Source organism: Bombina bombina, chromosome 5, assembly GCF_027579735.1.
Source record: "Bombina bombina isolate aBomBom1 chromosome 5, aBomBom1.pri, whole genome shotgun sequence".
NCBI classification, from domain to species: domain Eukaryota; kingdom Metazoa; phylum Chordata; class Amphibia; order Anura; family Bombinatoridae; genus Bombina; species Bombina bombina.
The window spans coordinates 573404341-573425384 of NC_069503.1; the positions used below are offsets into that span (position 1 = coordinate 573404341).

At 38.0% G+C, this 21044-nt stretch overlaps 1 protein-coding gene across 1 annotated transcript in view; it reads right to left on the reverse strand.

Moving 5' to 3' along the window:
- Nucleotides 1-21044, reverse strand: part of LOC128660593 (inter-alpha-trypsin inhibitor heavy chain H3) — a 342570-nt gene that overhangs the window by 159929 nt on the left and 161597 nt on the right. The window contains exon 10 of the mRNA XM_053714519.1: nucleotides 4614-4739. Coding sequence (XP_053570494.1) covers nucleotides 4614-4739 — 126 coding nt within the window. The remainder of the gene's footprint in view (nucleotides 1-4613; nucleotides 4740-21044) is intronic.

The window sequence follows — 21044 nt, forward strand, 5'->3', positions numbered from 1 at the left end:
CTTTTTAACGCCAGACTCGGAAATACCGCAAATCCACTTACGTAAATTGCGTATCCTCTTTTTTCAATGGGACTTGTATAGCGCCAGTATTACGAGTCTTCCAAAAAGTGAGCGGTAGACCCTCTCCTGTCAAGACTGGTACCTCATTTTAAAGTCAGTAGTTAAGAGTTTTACACTACAACGCCGTAGCATAAAACTCTTAACTAAAGTGCTAAAAAGTACACTAACACCCATAAACTACCTATTAACCCCTAAACTGAGGCCCTCCCACATCGCAAACACTAAAAGAAAATTTTTAACCCCTAATCTGCCAAACCGGACATCGGCCCCACTATAATAAATATATTAAAGCCTAAACCGCCGCACTCCCGCCTCGCAAACATTAGTTAAATATTATTAACCCCTAATCTGCCGGCCCTAACATCGCCGACACCTACCTACATTTATTAACCCCTAATCTGCCGCCCCCAATGTCACCGCCACTATATTAAAGTTATTAACCCCTAAATCTAAGTCTAACCCTAACACCCCCCTAACTTAAATATAATTTAAATAAATCTAAATAAAATAACTATCATTAACTAAATTATTACTATTTAAAACTAAATACTTACCTGTAAAATAAACCCTAAACTAGCTACAATATAACTGATAGTTACATTGTATCTATCTTAGGGTTTATTTTTATTGTATATGCAAGTTTGTATTTATTTTAACTAGGTAGAATAGTTATTAAATAGTTATTAACTATTTAATAACTACCTAGTTAAAATAAATACAAAAGTACCTGTAAAATAAAACCTAATTTAAGTTACAATTACACCTAACACTATACTACAATTAAATTAATTCCCTAAATTAAATACAATTATCTAAAGTACAAAAACAAACACTAAATTACAGAAAATAATAAACAAATTACAAGATTTTTAAACTAATTACACCTAATCTAATCCACCTAACAAAATAAAAAAGCCCCCCCAAAATAATAAAAGCCCTACCCTACACTAAATTACAAATAGCCCTTAAAAGGTCCTTTTGCGGGGCATTGCCCCAAAGTAATCAGCTCTTTTACCTTTTAAAAAAATTACAAATCCCCCCAACATTAAAACCCACCACCCACACAACCAACCCTACTCTAAAACCCACCCAATCCCCCCTTAAGACAACCTAACACTAACCCCTTGAAGATCACCTTACCGGGAGACGTCTTCATACAACCGGGCAGAAGTGGTCATCCAGACGGGCAGAAGTCTTCATCCAAGCCGGGCAGAAGTGGTCCTCCAGACGGGCAGAAGTCTTCATCCAGACGGCATCTTCTATCTTCATCCATCCGGCGCGGAGTGGGTCCATCTTCAAGACATCCGACGCGAAGCATCCTCTTCTTCTATCAGCCAACCGGAATTAAGGTAGAAAAAATCCTATTGGCTGATCCAATCAGCCAATAGGATTGAAGTTCAATCCTATTGGCTGATCCAATAGGATTGCGCTAGCATTCTATTGGCTTTTCCAATAAGCCAATAGAATTCAAGCTCAATCCTATTGGCTGATTGCATCAGCCAAAAGGATTTTTTCGACCTTAATTCCGATTGGCTGATAGAATTCTATCAGCCAATCGGCAATTGAAGGGACGCCTTCTTGGATGACGTCACTTAAAGGTACCTTCATTCAGTCATAGCCGTCGGAAGAAGGGGATGCTCCCGCGTCGGATGTCTTGAAGATGGACCCGCTCCACGCCGGATGGGTGAAGATAGAAGATGCCGTCTGGATGAAGACTTCTGCCCATCTGGAGGACCACTTCTGCCCGGCTTGGATGAAGACTTCTGCCCATCTGGAAGACCACTTCTGCCCGGTTGGATGAAGACGTCTTCCGGAACGTGATTTTCAAGGGGTTAGTGTTAGGTTTTTTTAAGGGGGGGATTGGGTGGGTTTTAGAGTAGGGTTGGTTATGTGGGTGGTGGGTTTTAATGTTGGGGAGGATTTGCAATTTTTTTTAAAAGGTAAAAGAGCTGATTACTTTGGGGCAATGCCCCGCAAAAGGCACTTTAAAGGGCTATTTGTAATTTAATGTAGGGTAGGGCTTTTTTTTATTTTGTGGGGGCTTTTTTATTTTGTTAGGGGGATTAGATTAGGTGTAATTAGTTTAAAAATCTTGTAATTTGTTTATTATTTTCTGCAATTTAGTGTTTGTTTTTGTACTTTAGATAATTTAATTTAATTTAATTTAGGGACTTAATTTAATTATAGTGTAGTGTTAGGTGTAATTGTAACTTAGGTTAGGTTTTATTTTACAGGTACTTTTGTATTTATTTTAACTAGGAAGTTATTAAATAGTTAATAACTATTTAATAACTATTCTACCTTGTTAAAATAATTACAAACTTGCCTGTAAAATAAAAATAAACCCTAAGATAGATACAATGTAACTATTAGTTATATTGCAGCTATTTTAGGGTTTATTTTACAGGTAAGTATTTAGTTTTAAATAGGAATAATTTAGTTAATGATAGTTATTTTATTTAGATTTATTTAAATTATATTTAAGTTAGGGGGGTGTTAGGGTTAGACTTTGATTTAGGGGTTAATAACTTTAATATAGTGGTGGCGAAGTTGGGGGCGGCAGATCAGGGGTTAATAAATATAGGTAGGTGTCAGCGATGTTAGGGACGGCAGATTAGGGGTTAATAAATATAATGTAGGTGTCGGCGATGTTGGGGGCAGCAGATTAGGGGTTCATAAGTATAATGTAGGTGGCGGCGGTGTCCGGAGCAGCAGATTAGGGGTTAATAAGTATAATGTAGGTGTCGGCGATGTTGGGGGCAGCAGGTTAGGGGTTGATAAGTGTAAGATTAGGGGTGTGTAGACTCAGGGTTCGTGTTAGGTGTAGACATAAATGTATTTTCCCCATAGGAATCAATGGGGCTGTGTTAGGAGCTACACGCTGCTTTTTTGCAGGTGCTAGTTTTTTTTTCAGCTGGCTCTCCCCCATTGATTCCTATGGGGAAATCGTGCATGAGCACGTTCAGCCAGCTCACCGCTAACGTAAGCAGCGCTGGTATTGAGGTGAGATGTGGAGCAAAATTTTGCTCTACTCTCACTTTTTTGCGGTTAACGCTTGGTTTGTAAAAACCCGTAATACCAGCGCTGTCTGTAAGTGAGCGGTGAGCATAAACTGCTCGTTAGCACCGCACCCCTGTTACCGCAAAACTCATAATCTAGGTGTATGATTATAGCCCGGTTAAATAAACATAAATTCAGTAATTCACCTTACTCAGAAAGTGGGAGTCGTGACCAGTGTGAGGGCGGGCAGAGAGACGAAGTTTGGAGCCAATTTGGCTGGATCGGCTGTGGCCAGACATGCTATGTGTGTAGTCAGCCAAGCAGCTCAGAGTGGTTTTATTGAATTAGCCTTATTTTTACCATGATGATAGTACACTTAGAGGCGCCTCTGTTTGTTTCCTATCATAGGAACCTTCTGCATTCATCTGACGATTACCCCAGAGAGCAGCCGGGATCTATGTGTGACGTCTATTGGGGTCTTTTGGGACTCATCCACATTGACATTGTTAAATTTATTTTAGGATTTTTTATCCCCTGCTGATTCTGAAATTTTTTCCTGCTAAGCGCCCCATATATAGTATTAGAGTAATACACTTTAGTGTATGTCCTTTTACTATAATGTGTTTTTTATGGAATTTTAAGGAACTTTCTAATTTACTCCTATTATCAATTTTTCTGGTTCTCTTGGTATCTTTTTTTGAAAAGCAGGAATGTAATGCTTAGGAGCAGGACAATTTTTGGTTCAGCACCTGGGTAGCGCTGAACCATGTAGCCACCAATCAGCGAATGCTAGGTTGCTGAACCAAAAATGGGATGGCTCCTAAGCTTACATTACTGCTTTTTAAAATGAAGATACAGAGAGAAAGAAGAAAAATTGATAATCGGAGTAAATTAGAAAGTTGCTTAAAATTGCACGCTCTATCTTAATCATTAAAAAAAAAAAATAGGTTTCATATCCCTTTAAACAGTTGATATTGCTAGAATCATAATACAAATGTACTGTTAAAGATGAGTGAGATCAATTATAAAAAAAAGTATGTCAAATCATTTCAATACAGATAGTTATGTAAAGGACATTACAAATCTTCATAACCTTTCAAATATACTGTATATGTAACAACATAAACTAGCTGTAACTCACATACAAAAAAAACATGAAATTAAGGATTAATTAAACAGTAGCTATTGTTCAGGATCTGACAACCCCAAGCACATCACCAAGACCCCTCCAGTGCTGCTTTTTTATTGTTTGCTAACTGATCCTTTGAGGATTTTAGCCAATAAAACTCATACAGAACACAGTAATGGACTGTACTCTTAGTGCACATCCTTTGCTTCTGAAGCAATATCAGAATACCCTGGGTGCATTTCCCAAATCTAGAAAAAATAAAAGTCAGCAACAGAAACTAGTTATCACTCACTTGTTAGTTTTTATGTGTTTAAGTGCTGACTAGTATCTTAAGCATTATGTGTATATATATGGTTGTAATCCAGTGGGGTTTGCATACAGTCTTCCCTGGGGTTTGCTTCCAGTATATAGTAATTTCACTTACCTACATTAGCCTGACCATCAGTCAGAAGGATGATTAAAGATGTTGATCTTTCCGGTACCTCTTTCAATTCATGTGCTATATTCAGCAGTTCAATCGCTTTCATTAAAGGGTCATTGATGTTTGTAGCTATAACACAGTTTCAATAAAAATATAAAACATTAATATCTTTAAGGAGTATGTCAATAACAAAACAAAAATATACAGAAGACAAATATATAGTAATGGCTATCTAGAAGGCATTTTTACTCATGGATTAAAACCATACCATATGGAAAGATTCAAAGAATAAGATGCAATTGTTCTAAAATTTAAAATCTTGAAAGAGAAGCAGATATTTTCAAAAAGGAAATTCAAGGAGAAAAGACAACTACCTAAGCAAAGTAAAAATACAAAAATAAATAATCAAACAAAAACAAACAGGTAGAACATTATCATTTAAACATAATACACAGAAAGAGAAACACAAATATAGAATTGCTACATTTAATGAAGCAGCACCAAAAATAAAGAAAATCTTAAAGAAATGATGGTCCATTTAACAAGATAAACTGTTTTTGCCTAAGCTGGGGGACCGAGAGGGAAAACCATACAGGTCACAAGAAAATAGTGTTTTTTTTTAATGTAACAGAAATAACTGTGTAGACTGTAGTCTTGTAGTCTTGCATATACAAAAATGAACCTACAAAAATTGTAGTTTCTATCTCCAAAGAGGACATATATATATATATATATACGTATATATAGACTCCCCAGTGTATTTCCCTAGAGGAATTCTGACACTTAGGGAAAAATAAACACTTTTATTAAAATAAAGTTATAAAAAGTACACTTTGATTAAAATAAATTTATGAAAAAAAATACACTTTAATAAAATTGTAACTATTTGTATGACATAGGTGCTGAAAGGGAGAGAAGAGGAGGAGTCAAGACAAGCAATTGTTCACAAACATTGGCTTTTCATTTGTGACATGTGATCAGTGTGACTAACTGTCACAGTGATCATGTGACCACTGGGGAACTTATTGCATTACTGGACTCCTGAGACTTCCAGTGATAGCTCACTAAGGCCTAGATTTGGAGTTTGGCGGTAGCCGTCAAAACCAGCGTTAGAGGCTCCTAACGCTGGTTTTAGGCTACCGCCGGTATTTGGAGTCAGTCAAAAAAGGGTCTAACGCTCACTTTTCAGCCGCGACTTTTCCATACCGCAGATCCCCTTATGTCAATTGCGTATCCTATCTTTTCAATGGGATCTTTCTAACTCCGGTATTTAGAGTCGTGTCTGAAGTGAGCGTTAGAAATCTAACGACCAAACTCCAGCCGCAGAAAAAAGTCAATGCCGGTTCATAAAGCTCTTAACTACTGTGCTCTAAAGTACACTAACACCCATAAACTACCTATGTACCCCTAAACCGAGGCCCCCCCACATCGCCGCCACTCGATTACATTTTTTTAACCCCTAATCTGCCGACCGCCACCTACGTTATCCTTATGTACCCCTAATCTGCTGCCCCTAACACCGCCGACCCCTATATTATATTTATTAACCCCTAATCTGCCCCCCTCAACGTCGCCGCCAGCTAGCTACACTTATTAACCCCTAATCTGCCGTCCGCACGCCGCCGCCAGCTACATTATAGCTATGTACACCTAATCTGCTGCCCCTAACACCGCCGACCCCTATATTATATTTATTAACCCCTAATCTGCCCCCCACAACGTCGCCTCCACCTGCATACACTTATTAACCCCTAATCTGCCTGGACCGCACCGCTATTATAATAAAGTTATTAACCCCTAATCCGCCTCACTCCCGCCTCAATAACCCTATAATTAATAGTATTAACCCCTAATCTGCCCTCCCTAACATCGCCGACACCTAACTTCAAACATTAATTTATTTATTGATAGTGTAGTGTTAGGTTTAATTGTAACTTAGGTTAGGATTTATTTTACAGGTAAATTTGTAATTATTTTAACTATTTTAGCTATTAAATAGTTCTTAACTATTTAATAGCTATTGTACCTGGTTAAAATAAATACAAAGTTACCTGTAAAATAAATATTAATCCTAAAATAGCTATAATATCATTATAATTTATATTGTAGCTATATTAGGATTTATTTTACAGGTAAGTATTTAGCTTGAAATAGGAATAATTTATTTAATAAGAGTTAATTAATTTCGTTAGATTAAAATTATATTTAATTTAGGGGGGTGTTAGTGTTAGGGTTAGACTTAGCTTTAGGGGTTAATATATTTATTAGAATAGCGGTGAGCTCCAGTCGGCAGATTAGCGGTTAATAATTGAAGCTAGGTGTCGGCGATGTTAGGGAGGGCAGATTAGGGGTTAATTCTATTTTTTATAGGGTTAGTGAGGCGGATTAGGGGTTAATAACTTTATAATAATAGCGGTGCGTTCCGCTCGGCAGATTAGGGGTTAATAAGTGTAGGCAGGTGGAGGCGACGTTGTGGGGGGCAGATTAGGGGTTAATAAATATAATATAGGGGTCGGCCGTGTTAGGGGCAGCAGATTAGGGGTACATAGGGATAATGTAAGTAGCGGCGGTTTACGGAGCGGCAGATTAGGGGTTAAAAATAATATACAGGGGTCAGCGATAGCGGGGGCAGCAGAATAGGGGTTAATAAGTGTAAGGTTAGGGGTGTTTAGACTCGGGGTACATGTTAGAGTGTTAGGTGCAGACGTAGGAAGTGTTTCCCCATAGCAAACAATGGGGCTGCGTTAGGAGCTGAACGCTGCTTTTTTTTTTTTCAGCTCAAACAGCCCCATTGTTTCCTATGGGGGAATCGTGCACGAGCACGTTTTTGAGGCTGGCCGCGTCCGTAAGCAACTCTGGTATCGAGAGTTGCAGTTGCGTTAAATATGCTCTACGCTCCTTTTTTGGAGCCTAACGCAGCCTTTCTGTGGACTCTCAATACCAGAGTTATTTTAAAGGTGCGGCCAGAAAAAAGCCAGCGTTAGCTACGCGGGTCGTTACCGACAAAACTCTAAATCTAGCCGTAAGCCTGGTGACAACAAGCATTGCAGAATGCCAGTATCTGGACTCTATTTTACGTATGCAGTCATTGTTACTCGCTGTCACTGTGATTTTATAAATTTTAATGCAAAACTCTTGTTATTTTGTTACCAATATTGAGATAGTAATATAAATAATAGGTACATGCATTCATCAATAATAAAATAATTGTGGTGTTATATAAATGGTTAAAATATATTAGTAAATGTCTCATATAATTTGTACTATGCAAAAAAATAAATATAGAGAAAGCAATTGAAATAATTTCATAAATGATACCAGGCAAAACATTTAAAGCTTGTCTTTTAGTTTAGTAGAAGTGTTGCTTTTAAAATAAGCATCTGTTTTTGTGAATAAAATAATTCATAAAATGGATGCCATACACTTAAAGGGGCATCAAATACCAATCAAATGGTAACTAGAATATATATCATAGAATATATTCAAACAAAAGATTAACCTGAGAATAATATGCAGATTGTTATATTACTTGTTTTAAAATTGAAAAAAACGTAAGTAAAGTTAAAGGGGAAGATTTATTAATAGTCGAACAGATATGATTCGCTGTTGCAGAGCTTGCTAAATGCCGACAGCATACACTGTCGGCATTTATCATTGCGCAAGCATTTCTAGTGACGGCGAGTCAGCCGCTAGCAGGGTCTGTCAATTATGTCGATCATATCGGATCGGGATGATTTCAATCCGCCACCTAAAAGGTGGCGAACAAGTTGAAGAGCAGCTGTCTTATGACCGCTGCTTCTTAACTTCCGTTTCAGACAAACCTGAAACAATGGGGCTCCAAAGCAGCATCCATTGCTTAATAAATGGAGCTGGCATTTCCATGTTGTAACCTATTTTTATTTCTCTTCTGAGGTTAAACAGGGACTGTTATAAATGGGTCACTAGTGTGTGCAACAAATGACCATACGTGTTAAGTCTGGAGACTTCTTTTCCACTTTAGAAAGCCCAGAATTTTTAAATTATAGAAAAAGAAGACAAATAAAATAAATAACAGGTGTTCAAGGTCCCTTTAATGCACTTAAATCTCAATATGTGGATGATTATGTAAGCAAATATATTTCAAAAGTGATTATATTGAAACTTGCTTGATTTCTACAATCAATAGTAATGTTTTAGATACATCCTTAAAAATGTATTTATGGGGGCGGAGCCTACTCTTAAAGCGGCAGGACGTGTCTAAATATAGCTCCGGCAATCCGTTTTCTAATTTAAAGGTACATGAAACCCCAAAATTTTCTTTCATGACTCAGATAGAGAATACAATTTTAAACAACTTTCCAATTTACTTATATTATTTAATTTGCTTCCTTCTCTTGTTATCATTTGCTGAAAGGTTTATCTAGGCAGATCATGAGCAGCAGAGAACCTAGGTTCTAGCTGTTGATTGGTGGCTGCATAGATATATTGAATGTGATTGGCTCACCCATGTGTTCAGTTAGAAACTAGTAGTGCATTGCTGCTCCTTCAACAAATGATACCAAGAGAATGAAACAGATTAGATAATAGAAGTAAATTAGAAAGTTGTTTAAAATTGTATTCTCTATCTGACTAATGAAAGAAAAATTTTGGGTTTCATGTACCTTTAAGCTATTTTATATATAAAAAGTAAATTTAAACATAAGCATTATTTTCCAGATGGAAGTAATGCTACCATAGACACTTTACTAGATCCCAGGAGAAGATATATGACAAGCCTGACCTATGCTCTTCAGGAAAACTCTGCTGACTTGGCCTTTAATGTACTGGTGAGTGGAACACCGTGGAGCTGGGGCTGCCTCACATGTACCCCCCCCCCCATATTCCTGGGGTTAGAAGAACAGCGATACTTCCATACTTATGTATCCAACAAAGTTAGTGATGGGAATGTTTGAAGAGACCCTCTCTGAGCTGCTGGATGGACATTGCTCTGATCTAAAACGGCTCATGATACAATTTTTTTACAGTAACGGCGGAGATACCAGAGGAGAACATGTGTGTAAAGATCTCCTGTTATAGAATGCACAGAACTCATGAAGGCACCATTGTTCAACTTCAAGAACTTTTTATTAACTGAAGATAACACACCCATTTCACTGTTATACCTCATGCTTGTCCCTAGTGTTAGAATATATGAACTGCAACAAATATAAACAGCAACAACTGGAACAAACCATTATGATATATTCATTACATCTCCCTTCTTAAAAATAAATAAAAAATAAAACAATATATATTAGATATAAAGGAATATACATTTAAAAAAAAAAACAAGCACAAAAACAAACAAACAAACAAAGCACACAGTTATGTAGTGTCATAATCTTGCCAATACTTTGGCTTGATTCTCCGTCCATATCTTGAGAATCTACTGGGTGTCTCAACTTGTGCTGTTTCTGTTGTGCTAGGAAGAATCACATTGGAGCTGTGATCAGAGAGTTGTGCGGTTGGTGTTGTACTCAGTAATTGTCCCTCCTGTATGTCCACATGTGAAGCATCAGTTGAGCTTAGAGTCTCATTTATATCACTATATGACATCCTTGGTGGTACATGAAGCACTGCATCTGGAATATTTGTAACTCCTGTATTTGAACCTCTTTTATGACGCAGATGTACTCTGTTGTGCCGGTAATCTTTACCATTCTCGGTGCGGACAATGTATGAGCGTGGTGCACTTGTTACTTTGGTTACCACTGCAGGTTTCCACCTTCCTTCTAAATTTTGCATCCTTACCCTATCACCAAGCTCACAAGGTTTTAGAAATTTAGACCCACGATCATAGTACTGTTTCTGCCTGTTTTTTAATGATTCCACTCCCTGTTTAACCATTTCATGATTCTGTACTTTGGAGGCAAGTTGTGTAGGTGTTGAAGGCAAAACTGATTTCAAACGTCTACTCATTAGTAATTGTGAAGGTGATGCAATTCCATCTATTGGGGTGTTACGGTAGTTTAGAATACACAGGTATGGATCTTGATTAGTTTGGGCTGCTTTTTCCAAAATGTTCTTTGCAATTTGTACATATTATTCAGCTAAGCCATTTGACTGTGGGTAATGTGGAGTGGACAATGTGTGTTTGAAACCCCATTCTTTTGCAAAGTTTGCGAATTCCATTGAGGAGTACTGAGGACCATTATCTGATATTAACTCATCACATATGCCATGTCTTGCCAAGACAGATTTAATGACATTTATCACTGCACTAGACTTAGAGTCTCTTAGTTGAACTATTTCAAAGTAACGACTGTAGTAGTCTACCATTATAAGATAGTTGTTATGGTTCCATGTAAATAGGTCTGATGCAATTCTTTGCCAAGCTCTCTCTGACTGTACTCTTGTTACCATTGGCTCCTTTTGGTTTGCTCTTTGATTTTCTTGACATGTTGCACAATTATTGACCATGTCTTCAATCTGTGAATTCATTCCAGGCCAATATAAGAGATCCCTAGCACGTCTTTTACACAAGGCTATTCCAAACTGCCCTATATGCAGTTTTCTTATTATTTCTTTCCTGAGCTCCGGGGGAACCACAATTCTCTCCCCTTTAAAAACAATCCCATCAATTACTGACAGTTCTTTTCTTACTTTCCAGTAAGGTTTTAAGTCAACATTCACTTTGGCTTTTGAGTTTGGCCATCCTTGCCTTATTATTGTAATCAAATTGGCCATAGTTGCATCCCTTTCTGTTGCTAGCTGTATTTCTTTAAGTTTCTCATCAGTAGCATGTAATTGTGAAAGTACAGAGTGCACATGATCTTCCAAGTCCCTTTCCTCTCTTTCGTCTTGTCCAGGCTTAAATGTCCTTGAAAGCATATCAGCTACTGGAATTCTATTGCCAGGTACATATACTGCATGCATATCATATTTTTTATTCTTAGGATCATTCTTTGCAGCCTTGGTGGAGCGGACACAAGGGGTTTTTCCATGATGCTCATAAGTGGTTTATGATCAGTCTCAACTGTGACTTTCTGCCCATAGATGTATTGATGAAACTTTTCACAACCAATTACAATGGCCAACATTTCTTTTTCTATTTGGGCATAGTTGTGTTGCGTAGGAGTCATTGATCTGGAAGAATATGCAACAGGCTTGCCTTCCTGCATTAGGACTGCTCCTAAACCGAACTGAGAGGCATCAACCTGTATTGTTACCTCCTTCTTGGGGTCAAAATATTGTAATCCAGTTTCCGATGAATGCACAATAAGACCTTTGACATCTTCAAAAACATTATTTATTGAGTCATTCCAGCTCTATAGTGCATCCTTTTGGAGTAGTTCTCTTAGTGGAGCTGTAGCTTTTGCTAGTCCAGGAACAAACCTTGACAGATAATTAAACATACCCAGAATGGTTTCTAATTCCTTCTTAGAGGTAGGAGGATCCAGATGTTGCATTGCTGCTATTTTCTCTGGGTCTGCTTTTAGCCCATCTTGTGACAGAATATGACCAAAATATTTAACTTGGGTAACACCGATTTGCATTTTACCTGTGTTTAACTTCATGTTTCTCTCTCAACACCGTTACAATAGTGTAGATCCATATACCAGAAGATCATCTATGATTACATCTACACCATGAAGGCCTTCAATGGTTTCATGTGCTTTTTTCTGAAATATTTCTTGTGCTGAGGCAATACCAAAGGGAACTCTAGTAAAGCGCCATCTTCCAAATGGTGAATTAAAAGTGGTGAGCCTGCTGCTCTGTTCATCTAATTTGAGCTGCCAATATCCTGACTGAGCATCTAATACACTGAAGAATTTTGCATGTGCTAACTTGTGTGTGATGTCATCTAGAGTTGGTAAACTGTAGTGTTCTCGCATGACTTCTCTGTTTAAATCTCTTGGATCAATGCATATTCTTAAAGCACCTGAGTTTTTCTTTTCTACTGCAACCATTGAACTCACCCACTCAGTGGGCTCATCTGCTTTTTTCAGCACTCCTAAATTTACCATGCGATCCAGTTCCTCTTTGAGTTTGTCTTTTATGGCAATTGGAATCCTTCTTGGTGAATGAATTACTGGATGTGCATCTAGTTTTAGTTTAATGCTGCATTCACCAGGCAAACAACCTAGCCCTTGAAACACATCTGAAAATAGTTCCTGAACTTGTTGCTTAGATAAACCTTTGTTATACTGATCAACATTCATGACTATTTTTATAAGATTTAGGCACTTAACCCTAAAACAGGCTTTGCTGGGGTGTGTATAACATAAAATTCCAAATTAAGTTCTTTGTTTTGTAACATGCATTGATATGAGCACTTTCCCAGTACATGTAGCCGGTGTCCTCCATAACCAACAAGTTTTGACAGACCAGACTTTTCAAGCTCACATATGTTTGCCAGTTTGTCATAATATGTGCTAGCAGGAATGCAATTTACTTGTGCACCTGTATCAATCTTGAATTTAATTGGTATGTTTTGTGTGTTCACAAGCATCTCAACATATACTTCATCTTGTTCTACATTTGTTTTATCCACCATAGCTAGAAATATTGTACTTTGATCAATGTCACTATCAGTTTCATTTTCATCTTGCTCCACTTGATTCACTGACTTCCTATACTTTATGTTTCTGCACACCCTGGCAAAATGGTTGTTTTTCTGACATTTGTAGCATATTTTTCCCTGTGCTGGACACTGTGTATTCTTAGTGTGTTTTGTACCACATTTAGTACAGCTTCTGTAAAGAGTTTGCTCTGCACAATCCTGCAGGTTATTTGCTTTTCTGCTATGAATCAGATTACTTTCACTTTTCCTTTGCACCATGTGTAAGACTTCTGTGTCACTATGAATTAACTGCATGTGAGCTCTGGATGTTTCATATGCTCTAGCTATTTTTACTGCAGAGTTTATGGTTAAATCCTCTTCTAGCAGTAATTTTTCCTGTACTTCTCTAGAATTTGATCCCATCACAATTCTATCTTTTATCATATCATCACAGTCCTGAAAGGCACAGTCTTTAGCTATGAGATGTAGCTGTGTGACCCACTCATCTATAGATTCTGTTTTACCCTGATGTCTTTCATAACACACTTTTCTCTGTACAGTTATGTTTTTTCTTAGGATTACAGTATGCCTCAATTTTCTCAAATAACACATTGGGATCCTTTTTACCTTCAGCTGATATAGCTCCACTTGCACTCTATGATCTGCAAATATCTCTGCCTTTCTCTCCAATGCAAATGAGAAACTGTGCAGCCTTCTGCTCCTGTGTCCACTTGTCAGCATCAGGGCCAGAAAATAATAATTCCATGAGCTCTCTCCATCTTGTCCAGTGCTCACATACATTGCCTTTATCAAAGTCCATAGGAGGCACTTGCTGTCTGCTTGCAGCCATGGCAATCAAACTTAAATAAATCTGTTTACTTCTGATACCATGTAAAGATCTCCTGTTATAGAATGCACAGAACTCATGAAGGCACCATTGTTCAACTTCAAGAACTTTTTATTAACTGAAGATAACACACCCATTTCACTGTTATACCTCATGCTTGTCCCTAGTGTTAGAATATATGAACTGCAACAAATATAAACAGCAACAACTGGAACAAACCATTATGATATATTCATTACAATGTGCACCAACAGACCCGCTCAGCAGTTCGAAGTTGGTGAGAGTTTGGAGCCGGGGATCACTACATATATGCCCCAGGATATAAATCCACCTGACTACGAGGCAGCAGAGAGTGGCAGGGGATCTGCAGGAGATGGGCTCCTTGACAGGAAGGTGAGCAAAGAGCCAGAAAAGGCTCAAGTCATGGATCAGTCTGTAAGCCTAGAGATCCAGGTGCTCTTATTCTATCTACCCTCCACATGGTAGCAATTCTAGTTTGACAAATGTCAAAGCATCAGGACAGGGGACTCTGGTCCGCTCTGTCCCAGATAACACCCGGAGCCAGGTGGAGAGAAACTTCAGAGGCCTGTATACACATCCTAGCTGATCAGTCGCCCTACCATTTGGGCATCGGCAGAGAACCTTACAAATACCCTAACTGCCACATGGCACTACAGGATAAGGAACTTAGCGCTACTCACTTAAGATCATATATTTGAGATAATGACTGTCATCTTTGATTTACTTGTGATTGAAATAAATAATGGAGCTCCTGATTACGTAGAGTTCATTAACTATAGAGTGCTAATATCTTACTTTATAATCTTGTACACTCTTCTAGTTAGCACAGTTCTAATTTTTTCTTTGTAGAGTTATCATGTAATAGTTCACATTTTTTTTTTTTTTTATTGTGCACTTTTGAACTGAACATAGCAGCGCTAGGAGATTTATGCACCTCTTAACTACTCATTCCCTCAGTGACATAACCTAGAGATGTAGTTTATAAAAATAAATATATAAATGCCATCATAAATATTTCTTACCGCTCAACTTCTCACATAATTGACACTAGTAAAGGCGGATTATCTATTTGTTTCCTGGACCCTGTCTGGCGGTCTGCGGCCAGGGCTGCAGGAGGGGGTCTAGCATATCTGATTAATATATGTTATGTATAAAATGTTATCCTTTGTCTTAAATAAAAAATAACTGCCTATGCGATCTAGGTTAAATGTCTGTAAAACTGTGAATATGAGAAATCTGCATAATCTTTCAGTTAGTGAATATAAATATCTGTCCACTAGATGGCGACCTTAGTATGACAAATTTAACTGCTGCGTAACACTTATACATGTCCGTTTATTTTACACTCATATCCTCCCAACATTATGCATCAATCTGCCCATCCCCCCTTCCTACTTCCCATGGAATTCCTAGGACATTATTTCCTCTTGTCTAGTAAGGTACTTTCCACAAGATAATGCTTATATCTTAATATCCTAATAGTTAGTAAAGTAATAGCTTTGTGTTCAGTAATCATCAAATGTCTGATTTTATAGTTAACCTTTGTATTACGAAAAGCAAAAGAGCCTTTAATAGGACTTCACTTTATATAATCCCTATTTTGATTTTTAACTCTCACTTTTTCTAACTGATATCCTTAGGGACAAAAATTGAGGACATTTATTTTGTATGAATTCTGTTCATGGAGATAAATATGTGATTTCTGAAATATGTACATTTTACCTGCATTTGTATGTTCTTCTATTTTTTTATTGTCTTCTACAAAAATATCAATAAAAAATTTTTTCTTTGATCTCCTTACTTTATCTCTAATTTGTTAATTTCTAGCTTAACAAAACATTTAACTTCTACAATACATAATGGCACACAGTACATTAATTACACACAATGCAAGGGGATTAAATTATCTAACCAAAAGAAGCCTCCTACTAGGCTATGTTATGCATGAGTAAGCCAATGTAGACTCACTAGGTAGATTCTAATATTATGCAGTTCAAATCAAAACATTTTCCATTGACCGAATATACATCATTCTCCAAGAATGCAGTGTGTTGTCATACTGATTAATTTAATATAGATACATAGATTTTTAAAACAGATAACAACCGTAGGTCCAACAAGTCTGCACAATATTTCCTAAAAGTATAAACTTATCTAGTTCGTAGGATAGCTTTATGCTAATCACAGTAATTCTTGAAGTCCCCCACAGTGTTTGTCAAAACCACCTCTTGTGGAAGTTTATTCCATGAATATAAAAGAAGTGATTCCTCAAATTACTCCTGAATCTACTACCCTTCAGATTGAGATTGTGATCAACGTGCTGTTGTAAAAATATACACACACTGTCTACATATAAAAAGCACAAATAGAAATAGTTCTAATATTGAATGTGATCTGTTTATTGTGAATCACATTAGGAGTGTTCTTAACTGCTACAAAAAGGTGCCTCTGCTTAATTAAAGAATGTGATTGGTAGAAACTTATATAAAAAGGTAGCATATTTGTTATGTTAGTTATGCCTGACATGCAGCATATTGGGGCTCTGAATGATTATTTTAACCCCTTGTATTTGTACACATTTTAAAGGTTTTTATTAAACATATGATTTATGGTGCTTTATTTGAATTTTGCCTGCCAGACCCTTTGGAGAGAGCTGTTAGCCGGGACTCGGTGAGCTGGAGCACTGTGAGTCTCCAGAATGCCCCCAACAGCACAATAGAGTGCTACCACAATTTGTGAGTACCCTGTGTATCTGTATCACTTGAATGTCATTACATTACTTATATGCACATGAAGCGCCCTCTGTTTAATATGCCTAGGATATTTGGTATTTCCTGCATAAAAAAACAAAATCAATATAGGTATTAGAGTGGAATGTCAGCTCGGTATAGAAAGTGATTCTTCTTTCTGGATTCAAAAGGCAGTCCAGTCCACTACCTGATGCCACAAGATAGGAGTGTTGAAACAGGCTCCGCTTCTGTGATCCATATGATTCCTCCCGAAGAGAGCTGAAGGTTCAGGGAGCAGTAGTCAGTCGCCAAGGCAGGAGTGTAGATATTTCCTGTATGATAGCTTGCCGTCACAGTATCTAATGGAAGACTAGTGTCTCCTATATATTTGCTATAGGCCTGTAAGTCTGAATAGGAAGTAGGATTAATGAAGAACATGTCCGGCTGCTGTCATCTGGGAGCTTCAACTCGCGTTTGGTCTTATGTCCTCCAGTGACTGGCCATGTTGCTAGGGAGCCAGGGATCAACTTCTCAGAGTTAAGCATATAATTGGAGCTGGTACCTGACATCAACAGATTTTCTGATATCATCTCCCTTAGAATTGGCATTCCGGCATCATCTTGCTGCCCATCAAGCATAACAGATTAATCTTAGTCGACAGCAGAACACCGGACACAAGACTTTTGTGTCTTGTGGTCAGGTTAATGTTAGTGCTGGTCTGCGAGTTATGTCTTCTTTAGTAACATCACTCCTCTCATCACTTAAGATTCTCACGAGGGAGTTAAAATGTTTTTCCATCTTGTGGGCCACCATTTGTAGCAAGGTAGCGGCGGTGGTCTGCATTATGAAATATCTTTAAATTCACTGGGGTCTTTGCAAGACAATGCTTCACTTGCTTCTGGTATTTGGGAGTTCAGCCAATATTTTATTTATTATTTGCAGCAAACTTTAGTTTTCCAGCTAACAAGGGGGGGGGGGGGTTGGAAAGATGGTGTAAGGCTTTGGTTCTGTTACAACAGATATGAGTGGTGGCACTAGTTGGCAAGTGGGCCTGGCACACACGCTGGCAGGCAGGCAACGGCAATTAGATTACACTAGCAGACTGATGTTTCACAGTCAAAAAGTTTTTTTTTAAAAAAAATTTTACAATACTGTTACAACAGATATGAGTGGTGGCACTAGTTGGCAAGTGGGCCTGGCACACACACTGGCAGGCAGGCAACTGCTATTAGATTACACTAGCAGACTGATGTTTCACGGTCAAAAAAGTTTTTTTTTTTTTAAATTTACACTACTGTTACAACAGATATGAGTGGTGGTGGCACCAGTTGGCAAGTGGGCCTGGCACACACGCTGGCAGGCAGGCAACTGCAACTAGATTACACTAGCAGACTGATGTTTCACAGTCAAAAAAGTTTTTTTTTTTAAATATTTACACTACTGTTACAACAGATATGAGTGGTGGCACTAGTTGGCAAGTGGGCCTGGCACACACGCTGGCAGGCAGGCAGGCAACTGCAATTAGATTACACTAGCAGACTGATGTTTCACAATCAAAAAAGTTTTTTTTTTTTAAATTTACACTACTGTTACAACAGATATGAGTGGTGGCACTTAGCAAGTGGGCCTGGCAAACACACTGGCAGGCAGGCAACTGCAACTAGATTACACTAGCAGACTGATGTTTCACAGTCAAAAAAGTTTTTTTTTTAAATATTTACACTACTGTTACAACAGATATGAGTGGTGGCACTAGTTGGCAAGTGGGCCTGGCACACATGCTGGCAGGCAGGCAACTGCAATTAGATTACACTAGCAGACTGATGTTTCACAGTCAAAAAAGTTTTTTTTAAAAAATTTACACTACTGTTACAACAGATATGAGTGGTGGCACTTAGCAAGTGGGCCTGGCACACACACTGGCAGGCAGGCAACTGCAATTAGATTACACTAGCAGACTGATGTTTCACAGTCAAAAAAGTTTTTTTTTTTTTAAATTTACAATACTGTTACAACAGATATGAGTGGTGGCACTAGTTGGCAAGTGGGCCTGGCACACACGCTGGCAGGCAGGCAACTGCTATTAGATTACACTAGCAGACTGATGTTTCACAGTCAAAAAAGTTTTTTTTTACAAAATTTACACTACTGTTACAACAGATATGAGTGGTGGCACTGCAGGCAGGCAACTGCAATTAGATTACACTAGCAGACTGATTTTTCACAGTCAAAATTACACAGGCAAAAAAAAAAAAGATGTTCTAGCCCTAAAAAGGTCTTTTTGGGGTGCTGTCCTTACAGCAGAGATCAGATGAAGTCCTTCAGGACTGTAGTGGACACTGAATACGCTAGCCTAGCTATCAATTTCCCTATAAAATCAGCAGCAGCTACACTATCCCTCCTCTCACTAAGAATGCAGGATCAGAATGAATCTAAAATGGCTGCTGCACAGGAGCTGGGAGGGTCTGGGAGGGAGTGTCTGCTGCTGATTGGCTGAAATGTGTCTGCAGACTGTGAGATACAGGGTCAAAGTTTACTCAATGATGATGAATAGGGGGCAGATCGAACATCGCATATGTTCGCCCGCTGCGGCGAACGCGAACAAGCTATGTTCGCTGGGAACTATTCGCCGGCGAACTATTCGCGACATCACTACTGAAGACCAGTGAGGAAACAGAAGGAGGCACTCACTGGTCTTTTAATAAGTTGATTCAGATATTAAATCCACTTATTAAAAGACCAGTGAGTGCCTCCTTCTGTTTATATATTTAACCGTTGGCACCCTGGCAGTTGAAATTGAGGTGAGAATGCTCTCTCTTGAATATTGTATATATATATATATATATATATATATATATATAAATAAGCAGGTAGAAAAAAGGCACTCACTGAAAAAATATAAAACTTAACATTTAATAAATCACATAAAAAGCATAACGTTTCGGGAACATTACGTCCCCTTTGTCAAATGCATGATACAGCCATGGAAAAATACAGAGCGGTATATTTTTTCCATGGCTGTATCATGCATTTGACAATGGGAACGTAATGTTCCCGAAACGTTATGCTTTTTATGTGATTTATTAAATGTTAAGTTTTATATTTTTTCAGTGAGTGCCTTTTTTCTACCTGCTTATTTGGATATCATTTTGTAAGTGCACCCTGGAGGCTGTTATAGTTATATGGAGTGCTTATTCTACTGACTGCAATTTATATATATATATATATATATATATATATATATATATATATATATATATATATATATACACACACACTAAGGGGTCGCTTTATAAAGGATGCTGCTTCTGACCCACTCCGCTTCAGTTCCGACTGAAGCGGAAGTTAAGAAGCAGCGGTCCTAAGACTGCTGCTCCTTAAATCATCCGCCACCTCTGAGGTGGCGGACGGCAATCAGCCCAATCGAATACGATCGGGTTGATTGACACCCCCTTCTAGTGGCCGATTGGCCGAAAATCTGCAGGGGGCGGTATTGCACCAGAAGTTCACAAGAATTGCTAGTGCAATGATAAATGCTGACAGCTTATGCTGTCGGTATTTATCTAAGTGCGGCGGACATGATTCGCTATAGCGGATCATGTCTGTCCGCACCATGATAAATTTACCCCATAGACTGTGAAACATTTTAATTTATGTGTTGTTACATAGTCACTTTTTCGATTAATATTCCTTCTTGTCTCTGAAATTAGGTAAGCTCTGAGTTGTGTCAGATAGTCTTATATAAATATTTTGTATCCTTAAGAGCTAGGAGCTGTTGCAATAACCTGCATCACCTGAGCAGAGAAGAGCATGAGGTTTAAGGTGCTTGAATGTTTGAGGAAGCCAAGCATAGTCCTTCATTTTTATCTATAGAAGAGAATATAGCATCCTCCTCCTAAACATAGCAGTATATAGCAATAGTTTAATTCTTATTTCCATTTTAATCCACCAACTGCCGTGATTTGTGATATCATTGAGCTGAATGTGATAACAAAACACGAAAGAATGAAGAAGTTTTCAGAGCCAAAAAGTTACTTCCTCATTGCCAGTGGTGCAGAAAGTGGGCTTTGTAAAGCTCACATCCCCCCCCCATACCATTTGCAAGACAGAGGAGGGAATGATGCCCTACACAAAGGGGTCTCAAGTTCCTCTATGACACAGGTGATCACTGATCGCTATAAAATTTACAAAATGTCAAAAAACATTTATTAAACATCATAACTTTAGGTGTTCTTATAGACTAAAAGGGACTCAAATTAAAAAAAAAGTGTAAAAATGATTTTAACAGTTCATTTAAGAATAAGGAAAAGACAGTA